Consider the following 26,236-nt stretch of genomic DNA (forward strand, 5'->3'; position numbering starts at 1 on the left):
CCCACCCCCGATAGAAGATACTGCAAAAAAAAAAAAAAAAGATACTGACGCCTGATGAGGTAATTTTTATCCACAGGTAAATTTATATTCTCTTTAGATTACATATCATGTTGTTTCCATTTCATTCAGAAAGCAAAAATGCATTTTTAAAATACTAAGGTATGGGGCTGGGGATATAGCTCAGTTGGTAGAGAGCTTGCCTCACATGCATAAGGCCATGGGTTCAATCCCCAGCACCACAAAAAACAAACAAACAAACAAACAAAAACACCTAAGGTCTATGTAATTTTTTTTTCTTTCTGAACATATAAGTAGTACATGTGGTAGCAATGTATTTTATGGACTTCTTTCTGAAAGCTAAATTAAGTGTTTCTCCTTTATAGGCTATTTTAGTAGCATCTGAATTTCTATGTAATGCTAAATATAACCAAAACATTATGTTTCAGTTATAAGCAAGAGTTCTATTTCAAAGTGTGAAATCTAAAAATTCATGAGAAATCAGGTATAGTTTTAAAGCCTGTTTCTGTTGAGTCAGGAGGATTGTACAAATAAAAATTCATGTGAATTTGCTATAAAAATATATTTTGATCAAGGTTTTAAAAATTATATCTGAACTAGAAATTCTAATAATTTTAATAATTATTTATTCCTAAGACTATTACAATTTCTGCCATGATGACAGTGATGTTTTATTTATGAGTTGACTTGCTTCCTTTGTATTTATTTTCAGTTTTGGATCTACCATAAATTTTTCTACCTACCAAACAAAAGTCATATGTACTTATATTTTACTTTTAAGAAACCACACCAAAACAATACAAAAAATAAACAAATATAATATAAACTATGGGGAGGTGGCCAGTGCCTCGTATAGGGGTTTCTTCTTCCTACCAAGGAGGGTGTAAGCCACCAGAGAAATTAAAGTCTAGAATAATTAGTAAAGAACAAAAGACACAGTCAGGAGAGATAGTTTTAAAAGGGGAGATCCTGATAGGTCCAGCCCACATAGAAGTTGGAGCTGAACAATTAGTAAATGGCTCCCATGGTTTATTTAAGGGGTTACATCAAAGGCAGGGGTAAGGTTTCAAGGGTGGATTCTTGCTTCCTGAAGTCTTGCAGTCAGCAGGTTGGTTGGCATCTTGGCAAGTCACTACCATCTCCAGTGTGGTGTGAGACATGGCAGAGTGCAATAGAAATTCACAATGTCTCTGGGCAATAAACTAGAGGAAATGTCCACTGCAAGATCCCAGACACCAGATTTTCTATTCATTAGGCTAAGATGCACAACCAGTCCATACACCGCCTATGGATGGCTCTCAACAGTAAACTGAATTCCATGTGAAAATAATTTATTTTTAGTACAAGTGAATTTTTGTGTTTAGTTCTGATACCTCTAAACCATGTTTGCTCTCCTGACTGGATTATTTTCTCTATTACACTTGCATGCACAGATTTCTTTTTCCTCTTTATCATGCCCTGGAAAAACAAATGACCTTTCTGCCTTAAATTTTACTGTAAAGTGATATGCAGGTCATTACTTAATTCATTTAAGTAATTTAAAAGTAGATACCACTATATTATCTATATGCATGCCAAAACTAATTATAATAAGCTTCATTAAATGAAGCACTTTTGTATAATTAAGTTTCAACTATGGTATGAGTTGAGGCTTAGCTCATGTGTTCACAATTATCCCTCATGTATTTTTTTTTCTGTTAGTTGCAAACCAATACTTATGCATTTAAATCATAGTTTGCCTACATTATAGCTTCATATTCTATGACTTTTCAAGATTTTATTTCATATTTCAAACAATAAGGGAATTTTATGTATGTTATATAATTTTTTTGCTACCTGGGACAGATTTTTTATTTTACTTCATAATATCTAAATAGCATTTTATAGCCCTAACCTTTTTACATTATGTTGAAAATTATTTTGTAAGACTTTGAATTTCATGAAGCTGTTTATGCAGTACCTTTCAGAAGATGACCTTTTTCTTCAGCATAGCTCACAAATTCAAAATGTATTTAATAATTACTTAGTCACTATTATTAATGAAGGACCTACATAATGTAAAGCATATAGATCATAACCTTAGGACTTAGGGGAATAAGTAGTTATACACTTCACTTTTTTCTCTTTGTAGAAAAAGCATTTCTTCATTAAAAACACCTCTTAATCACTATATTGAAAACAATAACATTGTAGTACAAACTTTCATCAAATAGTTTTCTGCATTTTCTTGTTCATATTATTACTTGTATCAAATTTAATTACAATTCAGAATTTATTTAATAATGCAATTAAAAATACTTCTTTCTTGTTCATATTATTACTTTTATCTACTATAATTAGAATTCAGAATATTCCATAAGGTCTTTTAGCTCAATTTATTTTCTGAAAATATTATTTGAATTTATTTAATAATTTAAATAATAAATATTATCAATAATATATATATAATACATATATATGCCATTCTAATTTCCATGTGGTGTTATCAAAACATTGATGTACATGTCAGTGTATATCTTCCAGCTTCCATTTATAGTAGCACTGTAGAATATTATTTATTATGAGGACAAAATGCTTGATGTAATAGTATGTGGTTGGATGGTTTTGCCTTCTGGAAGCATCTTGACAATTTCTAGGGCCATTTCCAATGTTCATAATAACTGACTGGAAAACCTGGCACTTAGCAGGTAGGTGATGATAAATGAATGTTATACATTTTTCAAGGACAGTATAATTCCTTGCAAAGGAAAAGCTTTCCATGGTTTGTAAAATTTCTAAAAGACTCAATGTACATTTTTGAGGCTATAAATTATTTTTATAAATATTTATGCTTGATTCTGAACTTCATTTTACACATTTGGGCAAATATTATTACATGATTTTTATAATCATTTGATTTTTAGGAATGAAAATTTTATGTTAATAAAATCAATGTTTTGCACAAATTTACCAGAATTTTTTAACCATACTTGAAAATTATACCATCCAAAATAAATTTCTAATGTAAATTTACTATTATCAGTCTTTGTAGCTGCTACACTCATGAAAATTCTGCATTTGGGAGCAAATGACTAACCATTTCAATACATCTTCTACTTAATCTCTCATTAGTATTTTTACAGAAAAGTGTTGTTAGTTATAAATCAATGTTCTTTCACATTTTATAATATAATAACAGTATTATCTTAATTAATTTTAATATAAGATATATAGATAGCTTATATTTATGAGTTGTGGTAGATAAAGAGTCTTATGAGAAATAAATACACTATAACAGCATATATTCTTCTGACTGAATTAACATCTTTTTTTGGACATATGAAAGGATTAAGTTCTGAATGATATGGGGTTTATTTAAATTAAAAAAAAATAGAACAGGTTTTCTAAAGGATGGGGATCTAAATAAACTATGTAGATACCTGATTTCAACTACAGCAAGGGCCCCATGTTGAAAAAAAAACATTTAAGGGTTCAAATTCTATGCAATTATACATAAGTGAGTTAAGAACAATTATCTCTATATATCACTATTGAAGAAAAATTTTCAGGTGATTTTGGAGCAATCTTCTTATGTTTTATATTTTTAATAATACAAACTGGTGTTAAATCTGTTCAGATATACTATATTGATATGGAGAAGCTATTACACAAATGTTTTACATAGTATATAGTTATAAAAAATACTGATTATTGTCTACAATATTTTATAAACAATCAAAAATATTTCCTTGTTAATTTGCTTGTTAATTATTGTAATTATCAAAGTTGTTGTTTTTATCTTGTTAAATCCATATGAATTTCTTAAGGAATTCAGAACACTATTTCAGTGTATTCATTAGGGCATAAGAATGATGCAATTTGACATTAAATATAAAAAATAAGATTCAAATATGATTAGAGAACTTCAGAAATATTTGAGTAATGTAGACTTTTAGGCTTCTCTTTAAATAAAATGAAACAACAAACAAATCAACTAGAATATTAATGAGCCCAAGAAACCTGCCAAATACGGAGGAGAATGTTCTGGATGAGAATTATAAATGAATGTGTATTTCATGTAAATGTGAATATAAAATTAAACAATTATAAAATTATGATAGCATACACATATCAAAAATACAGAAATAAAGACATTAGAATGAATTGTAAGGTCATTGATTCATTTATTTTACTTAAGAGGAATACAGCAAAATATGGATGTAGCTCAGTGGTGGAGCACTTGCCTATCATACGCAGGGGCCGCCTGGGTTCGATACACAACATTGAAAGGGGAAAAAAATAGAGAGAGGAAAGTGTTAATTTGAAATTTGAATCAAACAATGGAAATTAAAAAACTGAAAATATAATACACAAAATTTTTGAAACTAAGAGCCACAAAGGGAAAGATACTGAAATGTTACAATATTCTAATCTTTAAAAAAATATATCAATAGATAGAGGTTATTCATTTGAAAAAATAGAAGGCAAATCAATTATATGAATTCAAAAATGTATAGATAATGAAAACCAGACAAATATTGACAATTATATCAATCACACATTAAACCAATTCACACATTAAATAAATCTAGTGCAAGTCACAAACTGTGGTAAGAGGAAACAAGAAATTTTAACACACATACAGATATATGTTAATAATATGTATTAAAATAACTATTAAAATAAAACAAACCTATTTTGTTTTAAAAAGGTCAATATAACAATTAAAATTAGAGAGATTAAAAGATATAACACATTGGGCTGGGGCTGTAGCTCAGTAGCAGAGCACTTGCCTAGCATGTGTGAGGCACTGGGTTTGATTTTTAGCACTGCATAAAAAGAAACAAATGAAGAAAAGGCATGTTGTCCATCTAAAACCAAGAAAGAAAGAAAGAAAGAAAGAAAGAGAGAGAGAGAGAGAGAGAGAGAGAGAGAGAGAGAGAGAGAGAGAGAGAAAGAAAGAAAGAAAGAAAGAAAGAAAGAAAGAAAGAAAGAAAGAAAGAAAGAAAGAAAAACATCAGAAAATATTGGGAAAATGCAAATTAAAACAAGCCTGGAACTGTGCAATTGATAAATCAACGCAGAATTCAAGACTAAAAATGTTAAACTGGATATAGAGTCGTTGACATTTAGCTTTATGCAGGCATACTAATAGCACTGTATTAATATAAATGATGCTTGCTATTAATCTAGGTTTCTGAAAGTATTTATGTCTAGGAACAAATGAAAAATGAGTAGGTATGAATATCAAAAGAAGAAAGAATTACTGTGGTTTACAGATGAAATGTTTACAATTCTAGAAAATTAATAAATTTGAACAAAACCACTAAAATAATTCTACACAATGCCTTATTGAATAATTGATATTAGAAACGTGTTGGTTTTCAATCAGAAACGAATTTCTCTTAGAAAATAAAATGAAGAAAAAATGTTTTTATGAATTTAGCAAAGTATATCTAGGAATAAACTGTAATGAGTGCATACTAAAACATAAAATTCTAATGAAGAATATAAAAATTAAATGATTGAAATTTTATAGCAGTTTGTTAGGTAGAAAGTGTTTTAAATATGGAAATCCTTCCAAAATTCTTCTTTAAATTCTGTATGACATCATACATGAAAAAATAAACAATTTTGCTTTATAATGAATACATAGAAGATAGAGTTTAAAAGGAACAACAACAACCACAAAAAAATATATGACTCATAGATCTATGTGATATATATATGTATCCATACATGTATCCTCATTTACATAAGGAAATAAAATATAAAATTACCATTTTATATCTATGGAGAAACTATAAATATTTTTATACCCTAAACATGAGAAGCTATTTTAAAAAGGACATGAGATTTATAAACAATTAAAGAAAAAGATGATAAATTGCTCCATATACTTTAAAATATGCTGTCATAAATTCAAATACATTGAAGTATTTGGAAAAAATTGTAATAAATCAATCAAAATAACAAAAATAAAAATTTTAAGTAATTTATAAATGCTTAATTATCAGTTTAGTAGTCTAGCTCTGTATTTTGCATTCCCTCTACTTTTCTCAAAATCCATAAAAGTATAGTTAAAGGAAAGAAAAAGCATAGGAAAAAAGCCATCAATTAGAAAGACAAAATAAATTAAGGGGATATCCATAGGAAAAGAAGAACTCAAACTGTCACTATTTGCCAACAGCATGGTTCTATATGTAGAGGATCCAAAAAATTTCACCAGAAAACTTCTAGAACTAACAAATGAATTCAGAAAAGTAGCAGGATATAAAATCAACACCCATAACTCAAAGGCATTTCTGTACATCAGTGAGAAATCCTCTGAATGAGAAACTAGGAAAACTACTGTATTTACAATAACCTGGAAAAACCATGGAAATCAACTTAACTAAAGAGGTTAAACACCTCTACAATGAAAACTACTGAAAACATATATATATATTTAGTTTATATATATATATATATATCACCTTAGAAGATGGAAAGATCTCCCTGTTCTTGGATAGGCAGAATTAACATTGTCAAAATGACCATACTATCAAAAGCACTATACAGATTTAATGCAATTCCAACCAAAATCCCAAAGACATTCCTCATAGAAATAGACAAAGGAATCATGAAATTCTTCTGGAAAAATAAGACTCAGAATAGCCAAAGAAATTCTTCGCAAGAGTGAAGCAGTTGGCATCACTAAACCAGACTTTAATCTATACTGCAGAGCAATAGTAACAAAAATGTCAAGGCATTAGAACCAAAATACACTTGTTGACCAATGGTACAGAATAAACCCCCATAGAGACAGTTATCTTACATTAGACAAAGGCATCAAAAGCATGCATTGGAAAAAAGATATTGTGTCCACCTACAACTAAAGAATATTAAAAAAGAAAAAGAGAGCGAGAATAAAATCATGGCATTTGCAGGTAAATGGGTGGAGCTAGAGAATGTTATGCTAAGTGAAGTAAGCCAATCTCCAAAAAACAAATGCCAAATGCTTTATCTGATATGTGGATGCTGATTTATAATGGGGATAGCGGGGCAGAGAACATGGGAGGAATGGAAGGACCTTAGATGGGGCAAAGGAAGTTTGGGGAAAAATATCATAACCCTAAGTAAATGTATGAAGACACAGATGGTGTGACTCTATTTTGTGAACAACTAGAGACATGAAAAATTGTGCTCTATATGTGTACTATGAATTAAAATGCATTTTGCTGTCATGTGTAACAAATTAGAACAAATAAACAAATTTAAAATAAATTAATAAAACAAAAAGTGCTGTCTCATCAGAATTTGGGATACTGGAGAACAGGCAAATAAATGTGACTAAGAAATATGAGACAATAAAGTAAATTAGTGGCTGAGGGGAAACTGGTAAGAAAGCTGAACACTTGGAAGACAGAGGAATTGGACTCACTAGACATTCTTAATTATGGGGATAGAGTAACTCTAAAATAAATTTTAAAAGATTTAGTTGCAAGCAGTTAGATTTCTGGAATCCCTCCATCATCTCATGTCAACAGCCAACTACACAAAAATACACTAGACTAGACCACCCTACAAAAATATACACATTCTAGGGATATATATATATATATATATATATATATATAATTACAATTTTAAATGAGTAAAAAGCTACCCAGAAAACATGGAGAATAAAGACCTTTTCTCTATGCTAATAAAATATATTTGTGGGACCAGGGCAATCCTACACTGTTACTGACTAACCCTAGGGAAAAGAACTATAGGTTCTGGTGATGGAGAGATCTTTAAAAAAAATAACATTGTCTCTCCCAGTTTTGCAATAAAATTGTCCAATGGAAAATATTACTTGCAATTTATTAAAAATTTTCACTTTGAGAATGAAGAGATAACCCAGAAGATACTGCAGTTATCCTGCTGATCTACCCACCCAGAAAATCTTCATGGGGTAATGCTAGGACCCACATGGCTGTTTACTCAGGTAGCTAAACTGCACAGTGAGTGAATTGAGAAAAGACAAGCAAACACTCAAGTAGAAAAAAAGTCGGAACCTGGTGGATAAGCCAACAAATGATGGGGGAATTTGCTGACCAAGTTTGACATGTTTGTTTTATAGGTTTAAACATCAGAAGGATTTATCCTGAAAGTTTCTTCAAAACAAACACAACCAAGGTCATGAGTATTAACAAATTATGATTATGAGCTTGTACTCATAATTTTCTATCCCCAGCAGCTGGCCTCTGAACCTCAAGGACAAGAACTGAATAGCACCATGGCTGGCACAGAACCTCCTACTAAACTGTGCACCTCTATAGCAATCTCGATCTGCATATTTGCACCAAGAGTGCTCTAGAAAAGCATCACCTCTATTACTGGACAGAGCAGGACCTATAATTCAGTCACCACTTCCAACAGGGAAACAGAACAACAGCAACAACAACAAAATGAGACCAAGAGACTGTTCAATACATTTTACATGTTAATTAACATCAGGGGATAATTACTCTGAGGCACTTGAAATCATGAGTTAAAAACTATAAAACATGAGGTGACTATTAACTTCAGGGAAAACAAAAAGTTGTTTAGAAAAAAAATATTTATACTACCTGTTTAATCTGTGAATAATGCTAATATAGTTGTAGTCATATAAAATGTATATTGGTTTAAAAACAACCTAATCTTACTGGGAGAATGAAAGATTTTGGGGAATTTGGAGAATGTGAAAATGTTTTGTTTTTTGTTTTGTTTTTTTTTTTTTTGGTATAAGAAGATTGAACTCAGGGGCATTTGACCACTGAGCCACATTCCATTCCTATTTTGTATTTTATTTAGAGACAGGTCTCACTGAGTTGCTTAGTGCCTCACTTATGTTGAGGCTGGCTTTGAATTCTCCATTCTCCTGTATCAGCATCCTGAGCCGCTGGCATTACAGGCATGTGCCACAGTGTGTGTGAGAGGTGATGGGAGATTGGTGTGTATAAAGCAGAATAAAGCACCAATATCAAATTTCTTTTTAAAGTACTTACAATATCAATATTAAAATTAAAAAAATTTGCAGAAAAGTGCTGAAACTAGTCAGTTATTAAGCAAATAGTTAAAAAAATAACTTTATAAAAAGTGGATTGTGGTAAGCCATAATTTAAACAAATAATAACACATTTTTTAACTCTCTTAAGAACAATTCTACAAGAGATTTTACCTTTGAATATTATATATATATATATATATATCATACTATATTTCACAATATAATTTATATTATATAATCCTATATATGTTATATATATTTATATATATATATATAAAACATATATATAATAATTTATTTTTTAGTTTTTGGTGGTCCCAACATCTTTGTTTGTATGTGGTGCTGAGAATCGAACCCGGGCCGCATGCATACCAGGCAAGCACGCTACCACTTGAGCCACATTCCCCAGCCCCTATAATCCTATATTATATATAATGAAATTATTATATCTCTGATATATTTGTTCAAAGCCTTCCACAGCTATGTAATTTTTGTTGGAATAAATAAAACTTCAGAATAACCAGAGGATCTTCAGAGGGTATATATTCATACAGTAGAATATGTATAACCTTTGAAAATAGAATATGATAATTTGGAGTAATACCCAAGACATATCATTAAATAAAAAGAGCAAGTTTCAGAGCATTGAATTTTATCTAGGTATGACATTTTTTAAAAAAATATTTATAAGCAGGATGTATATAAATAATTATATTTGATTAGGTAAGTATGTATATGGTAGGTAGGTAGGTAGATTGGTAGACATGGAAATATTAATGCTAATGAGAAATTAATACACAAAGTTATATATATATTCATTGAAAATTTCCCAAATTTGACTGCTTTATCAAAAACAAAATTTTAAAAATTAAAAAAATTGGAAATAAGTACATGAGAAGAAAGCATTCTCTTGAAGATCTTAAATTTAAATAAAATGAAAATTAATAAACATTGCAATATTGAAATACAAGAATTAAGCCAATTACCATCTGTTTGATCCTAAATTTTCATCTGTATTTTGGGCCTATTTTCCTGGTACAGTACTTGCATATATACCCAACTGACTTTTAAGTTATGTGTGTAAGTAATTTCCCAAATTTATTATGAGCAACTATCAATTTCTTGTTTCTAACCAATATTTCTTCTGCTAAATTTCCTTCTTACTAAAGATTGTCACTGTCCCTAACTGCATGGTCTTAAATGAAGAACTTACAAATTCTCCTCTCTTCCACAAAATTAATCCATTAGTAAAAACTGTAGATCCTGTTTTTAAAATGTATCCTGAGATGACTTTTCATCATGAACACAAAGTTCCATGCTTCTTACCATAATCATTTCTTTCTGAACTATTGCACTACTTCTTGCATTGTAACATTTTATTGATTTCACTATTACCCACCCAGCCTCCAACCCACTGTAACAAAATTACATTTTTAAAGTAGAAATACTATCAAGTAATTTGTGCTTGTTTACCCAAATTTCTTGTAAGTACATTTTTGAGACTCATCCAAAATGTTCAGAAATAATTTGAATATTCTTCATAGGTAATGTAAGTTTTAGATGTTTAAGTACTAGCAACTGATAGATAACAAATAACATCTACTTTAATTATTCTTTGTTTTCAGTTGTATTATCTAATTAGTCTAGTTCCTCCATATGACAATTTTCGAAAATATTCTCCTTAAATTTACTGATTAAATTTAGCTTTCCATGTAAAATGTAGAATCAACTTGTTAAATTCTCACCTGTTATTTTTGTTTTACTGATATGTTAATGGAAATAAATGTAGGAGGAATTTAGTCAATTATCTGCTTTCTGCCTCTATCTTAGAATGCCACAGACTGGGCAAATTATTAACAATAGAAGTTTATTTGGCTGATAATTCTGGAGGCTGGGAAGTATAAGATTGAAACTGACATCTGGTGAGGGTCTTATTGCATCATAACATAGTCAAGGAGCAAATGAGACAGGGTAAGAGGAGACTAACACAAAGACATACATTGGAAGGGATGTTAAAGGAAATAAATCTCCCTCCTTCCCTCCCTCCCTCCCTCCCTCCCTCCCTCCCTCTTTCTTTCTTTCTTTCTTTCTTTCTCTCTTTCTTTCTTTCTTTCTTTCTTTCTTTCTTTCTTTCTTTCTTTCTTTCTTTCTTTCTTTCTTTCTTTCTTTCCATTGAACTCAGAGGCACTTAACCACTGAGCCACATCCCCAGCCCTGTTTTGTATTTTATTTAGAGACAGAGTCTCACTGAGTTGCTTAGCACCTCCTTTTTGGTGGCTTTGAACTCACTATTCTCCTGCCTCAGCCTCCTGAACCACTGATATTACAGGTGTGAGCCAGGGGTACCCGGTTCTATCTTTACTTTTGGCAACTCCCTCATAAGGACATTTGAGAAAGGAAGCAAAAAGGATGCTTGTCCAGTAATATATACATTTACTCCTTTTCTGTGAAATGCAAGTACAATTGAAAATTCTGCAAATTAAAAAAAAAAAAAGATCACTCAGAAACTTATTTACCAAATAAATTGTAAAGAAATTAGAATCAAGTTTCTCTTTTCAAGGCCAGGGCTTTGAATACATCAAAGCAACTACTGTACTGCATGTCATTAGCAGTCTCAGTGATCTTTGGAAACTTGCATTAAATGGCTAAGTTTTTTCAAACTACAAGAAGAAAGACTTGAAATAATTGACCTTTAACATTTTGGTTAGCTCCAAACACCATCATATAGATTTATTCTAAGTGTAATGACTTAGGTTCATTAGGTTAATTTCCATTACTAATAAAAAGCAAAGTGATTTGACATTGTTCATCTCCACTCATTCACATATCTATATGATTATCTTAAGTGCTCTCTGAATACTTGATAAAGGATGCTTGGAATTCACAATGTTACTTTGGACTTAAGATTATCACAATGGTTTAGGGTTTTTCTTTTTATCTTACTACTTTCTTTTTCAATTTATACATGCATTTTTTTCAAAAAGTTACACATTAGCATATTCTAAAATGTGTAGTTATATTAAAAATGCTTCTTATTATGTATATCATTTAAGGTATTACCAAGACAGAGGACCTAAGAAATGTGTTCAACAAAGTATAATGAATACATAAATGGAGTACTGAAAAGCTATGTGTGTATGTATGTGTGTGTGTGTGTGTGTGTGTGTGTGTGAGAGAGAGAGAGAGAGAGAGAGAGAGAGAGAGAGAGAGAAATAAAGAAAAAGATCCAATGATTTACCTTGCCTATCTCAAGAAAATGATTAATACTTTGTTCATAGTGTTGTAGGGACAAATGAGGCAAGGCACTGAAGACAGGAGGAACAGTTTTATTTGGCTGCAGCCAGATTCAGAGGGCACAGCTTTTGCTGTAATCAATTAATCCCCTGAACCCAAAGTTCAGGTAGTTTTAGAGTTTTATATCCAGCATGTAAGGGGAGGGGCTCAGAAGTTCACAGTCTGCAAAAGTTAACATAAAAGCAGCTTTTTCTTTCACTGTTCTTGGCATGTTAACCCTTCAAGGACAACACCTGAGAAGGGTAGAGCTTCTTCTCCCCTTTCTATTCTCCCCCTGCCAGCTGTTACCATGGAGCCCGGTTGGTAACTTCTCTTATCTTAAAAGTTTAGTGATCTCTCTGAAGCCCAGCTCAAGGTCAGAGGCCTTGTTTGCACATTTCTTCAAAGTACTATACTGGATATGTTTGTGAAAAATTAGTAAGGGGTGCCAGTACCTGGAGTGCTGATATATTCTCGGCCAGTGGCCAAGTAAACAGAGTGACATGAACATAGAAAATTTATCTGCATTGAACTCTTTTGCTGACAGTCCTAAACTCAGTCTGAGTGGAGGTTTCTGGAGAGGCTCAGTTAAGACTTTTCAGTGGAGAAAGGGGGGGGGATGCCATTTTAATAGTTTTACCATAATATTCAATTAGGAAAAATTGCATTAAAAACACTAACAAAATATTTTGGATAAATTAAAATCACTGCAAAATTAATTTGTATGTGTGCTATTAAAGTAAAGCCAATTTAAACATACATTAAAATCTGTATTTAATAAAATATAATAATGAATCCATGAATTGTCTTCAAGGGTAGAGATATTTTAAAATCCAAAATAATACAGCTTTTAAAAATAATCATACAGAGGGCTGAGGATGTGGCTCAAGCGGTAGGGCACTCGCCTGACATGCGTGCGGCCCGGGTTCGATCCTCAGCACCACATACCAACAAAGATGTTGTGTCTGCTGAGAACTAAAAAATAAATATTAAAAATTCTCTCTCTCTCTCCTCTCTCACTCTCTCTTTAAAAAAAAATAATAATCATACGGAGAACATCACACTAAGTGAAATAAGCCAAATTAAAAAAAATCCAGGGTTGAATTTGTGTCTCATTTATAGATGGAAGAGCAAAATAAGAAAAAAAAAAGTGGGAGATAATTGGATATCATAAGAATATAGGGAAAAAGAGATTTAGGGAAGAAATATGGAGTAGGAAAAGATGATCAAGAGGGTAGGAAGAGGGACAAGAAAGGGGAAGGACTAGAGAATGAATTTATCAAAATCATACTCTGTGCATGTATAAATATACCACAGAGAATTTCACTTTTTATATATGTAAAAAGCACACAAACTAAGTGAAAGAGTGAGAGGAAAATCAGTAGAGTATAGGAAGGAGAAAAGGGTGAGGGAGGAAGAAAAAAGGGATGTAACAGGGACTTAAATGTAGTCAAATCTAACATACCTATGACTTTGTCAAAATGGACCCAACTATTATGTGTAAGTATAATGGTCTAATAAAAAATATAAAGAATACCTGACATTGACCTTTTGTTATATTTTAGATGAATAATTGCATTGAGTGACAGATTGAGTTTGAATGATCTATTTTAGACACACACATATATACTGTCACTTAGCATCAATAGAGTTCATATTATACTAGCTCAAATACAAATAAAGTGGCAGAACATGCATTTAAGTCTAGACCTATTTAGCAACAAAGTTCTTTCCACTTTTAATTTTTCACAGTAAACAAAATTATACTTTGCCAAGAATGGACACTTTCTATCAGAATATTATGAAAGCACAACCCAAATACACTTTTATTAAATAATTATTTATATAAATTTAAAATAAATATGCAAGTTATTTAACATATTAAAATGGAGTTCATGACTGAGATTTCAACTTTTTATGTTTCAGATGTAGCCGTTCTTTGGATTACCTTGGCAGATTCTCTATTATCAATGTTGAAAATTGCACAGGAAATCATAGTACATCATTGCATGCCCTGTGCCTGACCCATCTGCACATCTGTAACTGTAGCTATCTGCAAAGATATGAAAGAAACATCTGTGAAAGAGTAACCATAACCGAGAATTGTAAATCTGCACACTGCAAAAATGGAGCAACAAATATTCACTTGACTTGGTATTTCTTCTGCAAGGATATCCCAGGATATACAGGCAAGTATTTCCTGAGAAATCAGTCTTTAGAGGATAATTTTGTTAATATGTTTATTTGAACGATCTAAACTGCATCTAATGATTGATAATATTGTAGTCTGATTTCTCATTTGGCAATGTAAAAATGCCTTCACTGGAATAAGAGAGTTGTTCTTTGGGCAATTTCATTACTGACTACATATCCTTACTCATGCAAATTTGGCTAAGAAGGGCAGCTTGAACCATTGAGAATACGATGGCATATGTCAAAAGTCCAAAGAGCAAAACTGGCAGCCACAATCTTCTAATAACTTTGCCTGAACACGTTCAGAACTGCATTTCATCTTCCACTTTGCCTGCATCAGCACAGTGAGTGCCAGCTTTTTTCTTACTTTAAGAATAAAAATGTTATTTCAGAATTGGCAAGGTCATTTTTATGACTTGAAATTAATACGATAAAAATAAAATAAAATCACATACATATTACATCATTTGTACAACAAAGGACAAGATTCAGAGTGGCTATGTGGTACGAAGGTAGCTTTTAGTATAATAAAATCAGACTCTCATTTATATAACTAGAGATTTTATTCTTAAAATGAAATGATTCTTTTCCAGCGATTGTTACATTGAAATGATAGTTTAAAATGACTTAAAAACTTTTTATTATTTTGTTTATAAAAACATACAGAGGCTAAGCAGGAAGAAAATAATGGCACTTTTAAGCCATATCTATCTTTCAGTACACTATTAATATAATAATAAAATATTATTTCATTTTATTAAACAAACCAAATTCAAAAAGTTATTTGGATTCCATCAAAAGCTGGAAAAATGTATTTTCCTATTTGATATTTAAAGTAATATGCTACAGGTTTTGGAGTCATTGGAGGCAATCTTAAAATATTGCATTCCAAAACTGAAAATAGTGATATCACTGGAATAAATGTATGGCTCTTCAGATTAACTTCTCTGAAGCTGGAAACACATTTGAGTGCACAAATTCAGGTAATTTCTCTAAAAATTGATCCCATTGCTCCATACACACACAAAAAAACTGTAAGTAAAAATAAAATGGCATAAATGTACTAACATTATTAAAGTTAGTTGCCTACATTTGAAAACATAATATATTTGTGTGTGTGTGTATAATATATATATATATATATATATATATATATATATACCTTTTTTAAAACCTGAACTATCTTTCCCAAATTAAAAAAATCTAAAGTTAATCTACAAATGCATATGAAATATAAGAAAGAACTAGTACACACATTATCAATGAATGATTTATCATTTACTCTCTTAAGACTACATTGGTTGTACATTGTATGATCATTAAATATTCATTTGTCGTATTCTATTCATATAGTTCTACTATACATGCATACATATGCACACATCCAATACTACACTATATAGTGTATGATTGGCATGACCCACATTTCTGACTTGTTATTAAATATATGATATTTTTCTTTATATTATTTAAATAAAATCCAGTATAAGCCTCATGAGGTCATATTAACAGCAAGACCTATCTTGTTTCACTGAGTTGTAAAAAATTATGTGGGTTTCCTTAAATTAAAAATATTTAGTCTGACTTCTAAAGTGTTCACACAGAGATGTGAAGGAGCTGATCTCTCTAAATTTTACCAGGGATAGGGAAAAGCAGAATATTTGGTGCCCCTCATCCTCTCTTCCTAGTCTCTCCCTTCTGATTCCTCCTAATTCGTCAATTGTCTCTCTCTTTATACAATTATTTTCCTCCACCTGATGTCTTCCACCTGGCTTCATCTCCATTGTATCCTCCCTGCTTTTACTCTTTTCCTTGATTGTTTCCTGCTCTGCCTTTCACTTCCTCCAATCTGGTCTCTCTCCCTCTGTATAGGAACTCATTTATTTCCTACATGAATTTGTTAACATTTTAAAAACAGTTTTACCACACTTTGGTTACTTTTCCCTAATCTCCAACATCTTTTATGGATACTTTAGCTTTAAAATTGAATTCTCTAGTTAAGTCTCTACTCTCTGTATCTGTAGCCCTGAAGAAGTCAGATATTAATGTTCACGAGAATCACCTAGAGGTCCTGATAGACCAGGGATCATCAGCTACATGGGAGTTTCTTATTCAGTAGTTGTAGAACTCAGCAAGTTTGGGGTCATGCTAATGTTGCTGGTCTGGGAGACTTTGAGAAAGCTGTTCTAATCCCATTAATGCTAATGAAGAGGACTTTTGTGGATCCAAAGATGCAAAACTCATCTTTGAATGTGCACTATCATTCACCACAGCTTGTAAAATCATCTAGCCCAGTGTTCTCTGTAGGAAACCCACTAAGCCCTGGAGTAGGAAGCTGATGCCTCTACATGGAAAAGCTATATACGTGAGTGGATTTTTTATTATTGAAATCTGATTCCAAAGCTATTGTCCAAAATTTCACAAGGATTTTATACTCAGAATAATTCCAGTGGATTACATTCAAGTTACAGTCTATGTACAATTTCCATGTTATGCATCTCCATGATACTTTAGTGAAGAATTCTAAATTTGATTTTTAAGTTAATTTTTTCTTTTTAAATTTTTTTTAGACTTTTAAAAAAACACTTCTCTTTTCTAAAATTCTTTGTAGTCAAATAAGAGCAGTCAGTTGGCTACATTTTTATATCGAGTAATGCTTGTTTCTGTTTCAAATATTCTGGGTTTCCTCTGTTCCTTGACTTGAATAAACATCTTCTCCTATTGGTCTTGATAACTGATTTGTCAGAAAGAGCTCTTTTGGCCAGTTAGAGGACCCAAAGTTATTTTTAGAAAATTAGACTCAGACTTTCCCTATTAAGGTGGGCCTGAGCTAAGATTCCTTGATATAGTCTGTCCTTTCCTTTTTACCTAATGTTTGTGATGCTTGTACCTTAAAGCAAATTCCTTACTGCCACAGCTTTATATATTGTATATTTGACTTACAAACCTATGTGATTCTCTATTCTTCCAGATGTCAGCTAGGGAGTTTTCTTTATAAGTCTAAGTTACCTGGATAATACAAAATTGTTTCAATTCCAGATATCAAAACTTCTTCACGGATCTATTTTATTTCCTTGTCTGTTAACTTCTGTCTATAAAATTCAGTAGTGTTTCAACCAAGTTTACAGTTTAGCTGATATTCAGCTGCCATTATGCACTGTCAATTACTGTGCCTAGTTTTCACTCTTCTAATAGATTGGCTTATTTTTCAGATGCTATGCCCAGTATGAGGTGGAACAGCCATGCTCTTAGAATAGGACCCTGGTGAAATACGATATTATACATGTATTCTAAATAGCAAAGCTTACCAGAGTGCCCTAATAATTTTCAATTACACCTAAAAATGATAGAAGGAGGGCAATGAATGTTATGAGTAAATCATCCTAACCAAATAATGTACATTATATTTTCATTTTCCCCAAATCAGCCTGTAAGTCCCTGAAAATCAGGAAAATGTGGGATACAAAGAGATTTATAGCTGCATTTATACTTCTGTGTTCAGGAAAATGCAGTTTCTGTGTTTATCAGAACAGTAAATTGATTGATCACAAAACTCAAGTGATCCCATTCACTACAGAACTGGAAGACTATATATGAGGTGTTTAAATGGACACCTGTTTCTAGGATTTAATCTCCCACACTTCCTTCCTTACACATTCCTCTCCACTTTTAATAGAAACAGAATTAATGTAAACTTTAACATTGTCAATTCTATTCTGACCTCACAGATATTTTTAAAATATGTTTTTAGTTGTAGATAGACACAATACCTTTATTTTTAATTATTTATTTATTTTTATGAGGATCAAACCCAGTGCCTTACATGTTCGAGGCAAGTCCTCTGCCACTGAGCCACAATCTCAGCCTTCACAGATATTTTTAACCTCAAATAAATGTATAGAGTAAACTCTTTGTGTTCTGATCATTTAGACACAAACATTCAGAAATATCAATCCTGGTGTTTTATTTGTAATTGATTTCATTTCATACCAAATATTTCTTATTTATGCCTGAAAGTAAGGGTTAGGATCTACATCTGGTGTCTATATTGATGACTTTGTCCAAATTTAACTGTGACAATATAATCCTCCATCAAACCAAAGGAGTTAGTGTTTGTTTTCACGTAGTTGCTGAGGTGATGCTTTAAATCTACTGTTCCTTTCCTGGTGTCCCCTACTCCACTTTACTCTGTCCCTCACAAAGCTGAGTGTACATGCCCCCTTTTCATGAAAATTCTATCAACCTTTAATACCTGCGCAAGGCTTTCAATACATGTAGGATTTCATCAGGCTCTGTTTCATCACCATCAATCATATTCAGCTATATTGCTTCTTGAGCCACCCAGCTAGTGCAGATCTCTGATAATGGAAGGGCAAAACTCACTACTTCAGCCTATGGTGACTGTTACTCCTCATAGGAATGAGCCTGGTCTCCCAAGAAACATAATTCTTATAGTAGAGCATGGAGATGAGTCACCAGAGACTGAAATGTCCCTAGAATTCATCCCTGAATATACTGTGGTGAGCTTATTGTTAACTCCCTATCAGTTCTTCTTCATGGGAGAAAAAATTACCCAAATAAAAGATCAATACTGGATTTTGTACACGTTTATATTTCCTCTTTTTTTCTCTTACAGATAAGTGGTGAACACTAATGTATATCAGTAAGATAGATATACATTTTCTCAGTTTTAATGGCTTCAGAGTATTTGCTTCAGTGAACCAACCAAACTTGAAATAGAGCTATTTAGTCAAAGGAAGTATGTATGTTTTTTTTTATTATTGTTGTTTTAGTGGTGGTGGTTGAAATTATTGTTGTTTTGGTACAATCTTATTTTTTTGTCTTTGTGTATCCACCAACAGTATGAAAGAGTACTATATTGTTTACATATTTATTATACAACTATTAATCATTGTGGTTTTGAATTTTTCTAGTTTTATATGAAAAATTATTGCAAATCTTGTTTTGGTTTTAATTTCTTGGGGTACTAGAAAGGGATGAGAATTTGCAATGTGAAATTCTTCTATTTGGAATAATATATATATTTTTGGAATACCAGAGATTGAACTCAGGGGTACTTAACCACTGAACCACATCCCAGACCTTCATGGCATTTTGTTATTGGTGGTGGTGGTTTTGGTTGTTGTTGTTGTAGTTTTTTTTTTTTTTTTTTTTTTTTTTTTGAGACAGGGTCTCGCTAAGTTGCTGAGTCTGGCTTTGGACTTGTGATCATCCTGCTTCAGCCTCCCAGGTGGCTGGGATTAAGGCTTTTGCCAACAGGACCAACTAGTGTTATGGAAGTATTTCTTTTTCCACAAAGAAATATGCCTTATTTAATGATTATATTTCTTGAAATACTGGATTTTTCATACTTATTTTATATTTCCTCTTTTTTACTTACACATAATTGGTGAACATTACTGTGTATCAGTAAGACATATAATTCTTTTTAAGTTAAAAACCAAAATCTACTTATTTAAGAGATAATCATATCTTCTGCCAATAAAGGTAGTATTCATTTATTTTTCCTATTTACTTAGTTGGTGTTGTGGTTTGGATGTAAGGTATCCCCCAAAACCTTACATGTGAGATAATGCAAGAAGTTTCAGAGAAGAAATAATTGGGTCACAAAAGCCTTAACCCAATCAGTGAATTAATCACCTGATGGGATTAACCGAGTGGTAATGGAAGGCAGGTGGGGTATGGAAGGAGGACATGGGGCATTGGGGATATGGCTTTGGGGTGTATATTGGTATCTCGTGAGAAGTGTCTCTCTGATTCCTATTGATCGTGTAAGCCCCATCCTTCTACCACATTCTTCAACACTGATGTTCAGCCTCACCTCTAGCCCCAAGGAATAGAGCTATCCTTCTATGGACTATGGACCTCTGAAATCATGAGCCCTGAATAAGCCTTTCCTCCTTTAGAGTTGTTCTGATTGGGTGCTTTAATCACACCATCGGAAAAAGCTAATTAAAACAGTTGGTTTTACATAGCTGTTTGGTGGAATGTGACCAGTTATTGGATGAAGGAACATAACTAGTGTTAATGAACATCCTTGTCTTACTCATGGATTCAGTGGAATTTAGGTCATATTGTGATTACAAATGCTATTTGCTTGGCATTAAGAAGGTAATAAATGATATCTTAACATTTACAATTTAAAATATTTCAAATAAGAATAGAAAATAATTATATCGACCCATGGAATACAATGAAAATTTACTTTTATAATTTTTCAATCCTTTTCATATATCTACACAAGTGATATTCGTCTTTCATGTGTGTTTTTTAGAAGCCTTGTTTTTAGTTTTACCAACTCATACAGGCTTTATACAAAGATATGAAGAGTGCTCATTTTTTTCTGAAGTTTTAAAATAAAATGAGACATCTCAATAGTTTGAAAAGATGCAAAATTTCCTTAGGTTTTACTAAAACTTAGCACTAGTTTCTTGTTTATGAATACTTTGCATTTCACAGGGAATTTTAAGACTCAGTTTCATTCCATTTGCCCTTCAAAGTTCAGCTCAAATATTACATTCTCTGATCCCACAGGCAACATTATTGAACATCTATCAAGACAGATTCTTGACTGAATTTTTACAAGTAGTTTCTACATCTTTTGAATTAAAAATCAGGACCCACTAACCCTTAGAAATATACATTTTTTTACAACTTAACATGATATTTTTAACATTGATAAAACTATATTATCCATGTATTTAAGATTTGTAGATATGACAACTAACAAGTTGTACTAATTCTTTCTTTAAAAACATTAGAAATTTTGGATTCCAGATATTTAACTTATTTAGTCTCATGCTGCTTACTATTTGATATAATTAAAATGTAGTTGTGGGATTTGATAGTGTTGTGTTGGTGTATTTGTATGATTTTTGAGATTTGGGTTTGATCATCTTATTAACTTCAGTGGAAAATTTCAAGAATATAAAAGTATAGAAAAACTTGAGCAGTTACAAATACCTTATGTTCTACTAATGTTATTATCTTATATAAATACACTGGATTTCCCTGAGGAAGCTAAAATCCTTTCAGTATTTCCTAATAGTAATGTGAGATATGTATACAAAAGAGAAATGGGATGCTCACCCATATATTGGTAAAACTGAAAAATGATGTGAGGCATTTTCTAGCCTTGTCTAGCTGAAACAAGACCCAAGACCAGGTCCCCTGTAGCTGTTTTGGTGCAGAGTGGATGATATGCAAATTTTTGCAATTATTTCTTTTGAAATATTTTACAGTATAAAAATGCTCTTGGAATAAATATATCAATATTGATATTCCATGTGTAAGATGAATATATTTGGTCATTTCCCTTAGGAAGTTAATTAGGACTACGTCTGATGAAAAGCTGTGTATTCTCCATATTACAAGATGGTTACTTTATAACAATGTAGTATAAATGCTTGACCTTTAGAAATCTAGTTCTTGTGGAGAAAATCCCATATGTGAGTACAATTAAAATCACTGTTGAATATTTTTTATTGCCAGATCACAATTAAATTCCTGCACATAACCTTTTACTTCCTGAAATAAAACATATAGTAAAATATTTGATAATTATGCAGGCAATCCTTTGTATAAATTTTGCATCTTAATGAGGTTAAGAAACTACCATTTACAATTAAATCAGAATCTGAAAGACAAATGTGTTGTGCTATCGCTAAATATTTGCCATCCAATCATAATAATATACCCTACTTTCAATGAAGCTGCAATCCCTTTTCCATTTTAAAAGTCACAATTTCTGTTTAATTTTGTTTTCTTAGATGAAGTTTAATTATTTAAACTCACAAAAGGCATATAACAATTTCCTAGTGTGAAAAAACCAGTTCTTTCCCCATAGCTTTTTCTTTAATATTGCCTTTCACACATGTTTCTGTCAACCCTCTTTCCTGTTTGGTTTGTTTAGGCTTTAATAGACCCAAGTCCAGGTATAAGAATGAGAATTAAGTATGTTTCCTATCATCACTCCTTGATTTCAGCAGTCCCTCAAATACAAACTTAATAGAGCAGTATACTTTTAATAGAAATAAGGCTATTAATTTTAAATAAAATAAAATTTATATAGTAGTAAAGTAATGACCTTAAATCTTTAATGTTTGATATGTTCAATATTTACCTCCTCAGAATATAATCAGTTTACATGAGCTTCAACAGATGAAAACTTATATATAAGGGAATCTTATAATTAGTATCTGGAATGAATTTTTCAAGTTGCAACATAAATTATGAAAAATATTTTGTATTTCACTTGTGTAAGATTTTTGCTAAATACTTTGTATCTTGATATCTTTTAGAAAATATAGGAATCAATGAATGGTAGGTCAAAGGTAGTATAGGACTAGTAATATCAAAGAGACAGACATACTTCCAGACAGACAGATAAATAAAAATGTATATGTAGGAGTATGTGCCTATATATGTGATCACTGAGGGCATACATTATTAAGTAGCTATCAAGACACAATTATGTATACTTTGTTCATTAATTTAAATAAATCATTGGTCTCTCACTATAAAATATTATTTTATTTAATTTCATTTTTTATTTATTCTTTTTAATTATACGTGACAGTATAATGTACTTTGACATGTTATATATGCATGTAGAACAACTTCCCATTCTTCTGGTATATGACTTGGAATTACATTGGCCATATATGAACATAGGAATGTACTGGCTGATTCATTCTATTCTCTTTCCTATTCCCATTCCCGCTTCCTTCCATTCATTCTCCTTTGTCTAATCCAAAGAATTTCTATTCTTACTACCCCCACCCCTTATTATGAGTTAACATTCACATTTCAAAAAGAACATTTATCCTTTTTTTTCTTTTTTGAGGATTGGCTTATTTCTCTTAGCATGATATTCTCCAACTCCATCCATTTACTGAAAAATACCATAATTTCTTTTCTCTTTATAGTTGAGTAATATTCTACTGTGTATATGTACCACATTTTCTTTATATATTCATCTGTTGAAGAGCACCTAGCCTGATTCCATAGGTAAGCTATTATGAATTGAACTGTATAAACAATGATGTGACATCATCACTATAATATGCTAATTTTAAGTCCTTTGGGTATATGCCAAGGAGTGGAATAACTGGGTCAAATGGTTGTTCCATTCCACATTTTTTGAAAAATCTCCATACTGCTTTCCCAGACTATTTGCATCAATCTGAAGTCCCACCAGCAATATATGAGTGTACCTTTCCCCCCACATCTTCAGCAACATTTATTGTTACTTGTATCCTTAATAATTGTAATTCTGACTAGAGTGAAATAAACTCCCAGTGTAGTTTAAATTTTCATTTCTCTAACCACTAGTAATGTTGAACATTTTTTCATATATTTGCAGACAGATTTTAATTCTTCTGTGAAGTGTCTGTTCTGTTCCTTTGCCCACTTATTTATTGGGTTATGTTTTTTGGTATTATGTTTTCTAAGTTATTTATATATCCTGGAGACAAATAATGCTGGGAAAACTGGAAATCCATATGTAGCAAAACAAAATTAAACCTCTGTCTCTCACCCTACACAAAATTCAACTCAAAGTGGATCAAGGACCAAGTTAGTCAACCAGAGACTCCCACACCTAATAGACAAAAAGTAAGCCCTAATCTACATCATGTTGGCTTAGAAACCGACTTTCTAAACAAGAATCCTAAAATGCAAGAACTAAAATCAAGAATCAACAAATGGGGTGGTATCAAACTAAAAAGCTTCTTGACTATCAAGAATGTGAAGAGAGAGCCTACAGAATGGGATAAAATCTTTGCCACCTGCACTATAAAATATCTTTTAAGCATAAAAGATAAATAAAAGATATTTACAAAAATGAGAAACATCACAGAAAACTTCTTAAAAGGATATTTTATCTCACTGTTCTGAGGAATCTAAAAAAATTGATCCCATAGAAGTTTAGAGTACAATAGTACTTACCAGAGATAGGGAGCATAGGAGAGGAAGAATGAGAAAACATTGATCAATACATACTGAATTACAGTTACATAGAATTGGAAAGTTCAGGTATGCCATTGCACAGTTGGTTACTGTAGGTAACAGTAACATACTGTACATTTCAAAAAGCTAGAAGAAAGAATTTTCACCATAAATATATAAAGGAATAGATAAATTTGTATAAATTTATTTAAACATTACAAAATGTATACATTTATCAAAACCTCATATAATAACCCAATGATATATATAATTTTTGTGTTTTATGCTTCAGTTAAAATACTAACAATCCTTATATACACCTTAAATATATACAATACAAATACATTTTAAATTACATGCTAGCCAGATATGGTGGTGCATGCCTATAATCCCATGGCTTAGGACACTGAGGCAGGAGGATTGCAAGTTCAAAGCCAGGCTCAGAAAAAGCAGGGTGGTAAGCAACTCAGTGAAACCCTGTCTCTACATAAAATACAAAATAGGACTTGGGAGGTGGCTCAGTGGTTGAGTGCCCTGAGTTCATTCCGTGGTATGACCTCCCTTCCAAAAATTAGATGCTGTATGAAGATTATCATAAAGATGGTAAAAGACTGTACTTGGGAGCTTGGAGATGTAGCTGGGAAATAATCACAATGAGAGTTCATTATGTGGGTTATTGAAATATTGGCTCTACAACATGATAATATCAATGTCTTGGGTAGTTTAAAATATATAGAGAATAACATAAAAATACTAACATATGTTTGAAGAAGTTTAAATATATTTAATATTTAAAACGCTTGCATTGTGTGGCATGTACTTCAGGTAACAATTTATATTAAAATATTGTAAGCTAATAATGAATGCTGCAGTCCCTAGCCAAAATACAAAGTAGTAACAGGATGTATAAATATAATTAAAAGGAAGTGGGAGAGTGCAATGAGAAAATAATCCAAAAATCATTTTAACAAATGGAAATATAATATAGAAATGATGAAAGAAATGGAAATTTTTTGGACATATTTAAATCCAAATATAACATTAATTACATAAATATAAGTGAACTAAAACTATGGATAAAACATAAAAGCAAAAATAATATGAGGCAAAAAAATACCCAGAAATGATTATTTCATGGGAATTATGTTTATTTTCATGAATATATCTGATAATATTTAAAATTAAATTTAACGTAAAAGAGCTTTGAATTAATGCTAAATAACAGCAGAAATTTAAGTCAAAATTTTAGAAAAACTATTAGGAAATCATTTAAAAAATAATTAGGACTTCTAATTTATATTGTATGTGTATATGTACATATTTCTGTGTGCTTGTTTTCTATGAATAAACATAAACATGTAGTTCCACCATTTTGGTATACATGGAAACTAGCTGGGCGAGAGATGTCTATATTTGGCAAAAATTGAAGTACTATTCAAGATTAAATTGTTAATTTGAAAGTGTGTTTCAGATAATGTACAATAAGTTTAATTATTAAACCACTGAGTAATAACTGAAAATAAATGAGAATTGTCACCGAAATAAACAAGTACAAGAATTACATTTTTCAAGTTGGAATTAATTTACTTGCTGCAAAGCTTAACTTACTTTCTGAGTTTATCATCTAAAAAATAAATACACATTGTGGAGATCACTGGGGAAATTACTTGAGGCAGGTCAAAAATTCCCTATTGCCATCTGAAAGTCTTCTTATTCTGGAAAAATTTAGTTGTTAGCCCAGGCAACCTTGACAAGTAGGTGGAAGCCAAAGTAACTAATTTGATC

General features: G+C 31.4%; 1 protein-coding gene across 5 annotated transcripts in view; it reads left to right on the top strand.

Moving 5' to 3' along the window:
- Window positions 1-26,236, top strand: part of LOC101975864 (protein eyes shut homolog) — a 481,285-nt gene that overhangs the window by 350,105 nt on the left and 104,944 nt on the right. For all 5 annotated transcript variants that reach the window (XM_078019824.1, XM_078019822.1, XM_078019821.1 and 2 more), the window contains one exon: window positions 14,216-14,478. In XM_078019824.1, the coding sequence (XP_077875950.1) occupies window positions 14,216-14,478 (263 nt within the window). The remainder of the gene's footprint in view (window positions 1-14,215; window positions 14,479-26,236) is intronic.

The sequence above is a fragment of the Ictidomys tridecemlineatus genome, chromosome 8 (genome assembly GCF_052094955.1).
Source record: "Ictidomys tridecemlineatus isolate mIctTri1 chromosome 8, mIctTri1.hap1, whole genome shotgun sequence".
In the NCBI taxonomy this organism is placed as follows: Eukaryota; Metazoa; Chordata; class Mammalia; order Rodentia; family Sciuridae; genus Ictidomys; species Ictidomys tridecemlineatus.